This window comes from Anoplophora glabripennis, unplaced genomic scaffold (genome assembly GCF_000390285.2).
Source record: "Anoplophora glabripennis isolate ALB-LARVAE unplaced genomic scaffold, Agla_2.0 scaffold498, whole genome shotgun sequence".
Lineage (NCBI taxonomy): Eukaryota > Metazoa > Arthropoda > Insecta > Coleoptera > Cerambycidae > Anoplophora > Anoplophora glabripennis.
In genome coordinates this window covers 320,699-325,513 of record NW_019416801.1, presented here as the reverse complement: position 1 = coordinate 325,513, position 4,815 = coordinate 320,699, and the positions used below count along the sequence as shown (strand labels likewise).

Sequence of the window (4,815 nt, the reverse complement as noted above, 5' to 3'; positions counted from 1 at the left end):
AGATGCAAAATTAATTATGCTGTGCACGTATGCAAAATATACAGACTTAATAGCAAAAATCGACCTAAAATTTTTGCAAACTCTGACGATGAAACCAAGCATTTTGTTGCTTTTTAAAGTTATATAATCAATATGTGAAGAAAAACTCAATTTCCTGTCAAATACAACCCCAAGATCTTTTATTTCTTCAACTTGATTTAAAATATTCTTATTAAAGTTATAATTATTAGAGTATATATTTTGGTTACGGGTAAAACAAATATAGAAGCATTTACTTAAATTTAATTGAAGCTTGTTCGATTTACAGTATTCAAAGAAAGAGTTTAAATCTTCCTGGTAGGCAATACAATTATCGGAATTATTTATTTGAGAGTAAATTTTCAAATCGTCTGCGTAGAGTAAAAATTTACAAAATTTGAAACAATAACGGATATCGTTGATATAGATTAAAAATAGTAAAGGTCCCAAATGTGATCCCTGACATTGCAACGTAGGGGGGAGATTTGTAACCACTAATAGTTGCCAATTGCGACCTGTTGAAGACATAAGAGGTAAGGCATCGCAGTAGGTTACCATGTACACCAATTTCAGACAATTTAGATATAAGAATATTATGATTAATTTTATCGAATGCTTTGCTAAAATCGGTATACACGGCATCCACCCGAGTCTGGCTATCCATAGCACTTATAATATATTGGGAGTTGGAAAATTGTTGAAACTTTTATTACGTTTTCTATTTATCAATGCACAATTTGCTATCTGTGAAACGACTTCTGTAGAAATTTTCACATTGACAGAGCAGTTTTATATGTGTCATTGGCATTAATAGATAGCAGCGTTATTTAAAACACCTAGTATTGAACCAAATTTAAATATGTAATTCTTTATTTTTAGTGTACAATTTTCTCGAGTGACTATCTACTTCAAGGAGTCACAGTTCATACCGTCTGAGAAAAATGAACTAATTGGTGTTGCAGACTTTTTAGCTAACTGCGGTGGAATTATTGGTCTGTTTATTGGTTTCTCTTTTCTCTCTTTGATAGAGTTGATTTATTTCTTATCGCTAAGACTCGTATGTAACCTCAAGATGTACGGGAAACGTCATTGGTCTGGTTCTTCCACATGCGATAGTAACAGAGCAATATATTAACATATGTATCTCATAGAAAGTAATTTATACGCGATAGAGACTTTTTTAGTTTAGAACACATTAAGATATAGAAGTGCAGAAAGTTCAAATTAGGAAGATTTAGCTTTTACAATATTTTAAGTTTAAGGTAATTGCATTAATGACAATTAGTCTAGGATATGTTGCCCAAGCAAATATATTGCGATTTAGCCGAACTTACCTTAGTCCAAAAGTTGATAGTTAAAGAGATACAGGGTGTTAAATGTAAAATATTATTTCAGTTTTTTTTTCATTTATTCCTTAACAAATGCAAATATCTTCACAAAATTTTGGGATTTGGAGTTCTTTGGGTAGAGGAATTGAAATCTGTTCACATTTTGGTTAAAGTTCATAGAGGGCGCTAGCTGCAGTAGATTGAATGTATTAAAAACGACATAACTCTTTTGTACTTTAAGGTATCTCATCTTTGGTAACAAATTCTTATTTTTCAACTTTTTTTACACAAAAAAGGTATACTTTATTAAAGTAGCTATCTCGCACCGTTTTCGAGATATTTGGCTTTGAAACTTCCAATGCTGTTGCATTAAATTACAATTAAGTACCTACAGGTATTATTAATTTAGCGGTAAAGTTTCTTAAGTAGGATTTGGACGAAAATCAAATAATTGACGTCTTCCACTTGTCTTATTGCTGTCATTTGTATGCTAATTTCTATTAAGTATTATTCGTATCTAATTAAAATTACATCTTAGCTTACAAATTAAATTGTATACTCGTATACATAAATGTGAGATAGAATGCCGAGGTTTTCGTTTTTGGAGTTACATGAAATCAGTTGTTTATGGAGAAACTATAAACACTTGAGAAGAACTTTAGTAGCAGGTTTTAAATGCTGCAAAGTCATTTCGCATTAAGGATTTATACTTTAAAATAAGACAATCTTTTAATAAACGTGTTGATAAATGTATTGAAGTTAGAGGTGGACATTTTGAGCAATTATTGTCAAAAAGGCATATTTTTTACTAATGTTTACTATTTTACTGTTCATTACAATTTTTAATTCTAAATAAACCCTTGTTTTTGACATTTCTAAATTATTTTAATTATTTCAACTACTAGCATTGGAAGTTGCAAAGCCAAATATCTCGGAAACGGTGCGAGACAGCTACTTTCATAAAGTTTACATTTTTTGTGTAAAAAAAAGTTGGAAAATAAGAATTTGATACCAAAGATGAGATACCTTAAAGTACAAAAAAGTTATGTCGTTTTCAACACATTCAATTCAAAGGGGCAGCTGGCGCCTTCTATGAAGTATAACCAAAATATGAACAAGTTTCAATTCCTCTACCCAAAAAACCCCAAACCCCAAAATTTTGTGTAGATATTTGAATTTATTAAGAAATAAATGAAAAGAATCTAAAATAATATTTTACATATAACACCCTGTATCTCTTTAACTACCAACTATTTAAGTTCGGCTAAATCGCAATATTTTTGCTTCGGAAATCTTCCCATGAATTTTGGCCCATTACCTCGGGACCACCCTGTAAAAAGTGGATCCTAACCGCTCGGAAGCAACGGTAAGTTAAAGCAAACTTTTTTAAAAACCGGGAAAAATAGTGGCAGACTTTATGGCGGTTTCGAAGGGGGGTGGGGTTGAAGAAAACCGGAAAAAGAGTGGTTCCTAACCGGATCTACTCAAGTGCGATTTTCTAGTTACAACATGCACTTTTATGGAAAAATAGTGGCAGACACCGCATACTAGCAGGATGACGGTAATTTGAAATCCAGCGTGAGAGAATTTCTCATAAAACTCGAAAACTGGTGTAAAACAGTATAAAATAAGTAAAAACTAAAAAAAAATCTACCGCTTGCCAAATAAGTTCCATAACGACCGCACAAACGTTAGATATTGCTGGCAGATTTCCCAGACCTCTCTTCCCCACTGTCAATGTCAATGTTTGTCAATGTACCTAATGCACGCCCACTAGCAAATTCTAGACTAAACGCGCCATATCCTAGACTAAATTAGGAAATTAATAAAATAGCAATTTATAATATATTTGGTGTTTTTAATTACATTTGAAGCTATATACATAAATAAATACCTATTTAAAAAAAGTATAAACTTAGGAATCGCTCTGTACAATTACGATTGCGTGACATCACGATGTTCTTTCAACAAACGTCACTTTGAGCAATGACAATACAGGAAGATATTTCAATTAATGTATTAAAAAAAAATATATTCATGATTTTAATGTTACAAGAGACCTTTGTATGTTGTATGTAATTATTTACTTGTGGTATTTCCAGTCTTTTCATTTAATTGGGTATTTCTGTCGAACAGAAAATAAACTTTTTTAAATGGGTAACCCTTTGTACCGAAAGGATCAGTCAATTAGTTTATTTTATAAATTTAGTTTTGTCTAACCGGAAATATCTTACTGACAATGTGAATAATTCTTGACAACTAGATAATAATCACTGCAACACATTACATATTCAACGTTTCGAAAAACTTAGGGATAATATAAAATATCACATAATATTTATTCTGTTGACTCTTGTCTTTGACAATATTCAATCAACACTATTAAAATTTAATGAATTATTTGAAATGCATATATTATCATCAAAATAAAAGCAGGATTTTTTAATTTTAATTTTATCGTATTACATTTTTACACCAATTGTATTATTTTTCTAATTAATCAACATTTCTGGTTAGGCAAAACTAAATTTATAACATCAACCACGTGACTGATCCTTTAGTACAAAGAGCCTATTTGCTTAAAAATATTTTTTTGCAGTGTAACAGAAATACCTACCTAGTTGAATAAAAAGAGAACTTTGCATGTTTTTATATCACATTTTTTCATTCCACACTGTGTTATATATTTTCTAGAAATGTAATAAATAAACCAATATATGTGTTTCTTGTCAATTTTATATTTTTCTTTTTCTTTTAGTGAAACTTAATTCGTATAGTTTGTTGATTAGCATTATATAGAGGCAAAGAGGTCCCTCAAGGCTCCGAACAAAAAATTATTGTCTAAGAAATATTCGTGCCGAGAATTATATATTTTTTTTATGTGCGAGTTGTATGTTTTTATTATTAAAATAAGAATGATCTTACTTTAAAAATATATATTATATATATATACCAGAATAATACAAGGTTCCAGAATACATTTCATGCACCGTTTTGTAAATATGTTGTAACATATGACTCATCTATTTATTTGGGTTTAAAAATGTTTACACTCAAATAAGTCCATAAAAAGTAAGTGCAGGGCGATTTTTGAGTTTAATACATTTTAACCTGTATTCTACTATTAAAATAAGCATTTTTCGTATTTCTTTTTTGAAAATTCCCTAATTGCGTCAGAAAAGTAAGTTAATGTGTCAAATGTTTATTGAAGAATTTAAAAATTATGTCCTAAACGAAACTTAAAGAATCTGAGCAAAACTGTCACCATCTGTAAAACGTCACCACTGTTCTTTAACGGCGCCGGCGCCCAACAATGAAAGCGAATTTCCTCATATTGTCCTGATAATCAGTTCCTGTCGTGTATTTAATGCTTGAAATAATAAATTCTTCATGAATCCTTCCCCGAAAAATAATCACAAGGATTAAGGTCCGGTGACCTCGGTGGCTACGGAACTGGTCATTGTAACCA

At 30.6% G+C, this 4,815-nt stretch overlaps 1 protein-coding gene across 2 annotated transcripts in view; it reads left to right on the top strand.

The window, feature by feature from the left end:
- LOC108908696 (pickpocket protein 28-like) overlaps positions 1-4,153 on the top strand; it is a 26,351-nt gene extending 22,198 nt beyond the window's left edge. Inside the window, exon 9 of one of the 2 annotated variants that reach the window (XM_023455475.1) lies at positions 4,105-4,153. In XM_023455475.1, the coding sequence (XP_023311243.1) occupies positions 4,105-4,114 (10 nt within the window). In that variant the 3' untranslated portion in view covers positions 4,115-4,153. Of the gene's footprint in view, positions 1-897; positions 1,369-4,104 lie in introns of those variants that run through there. The other variant, XM_023455474.1, reaches the window with a different exon arrangement.
- Positions 4,154-4,815: the final 662 nt, after the last annotated feature.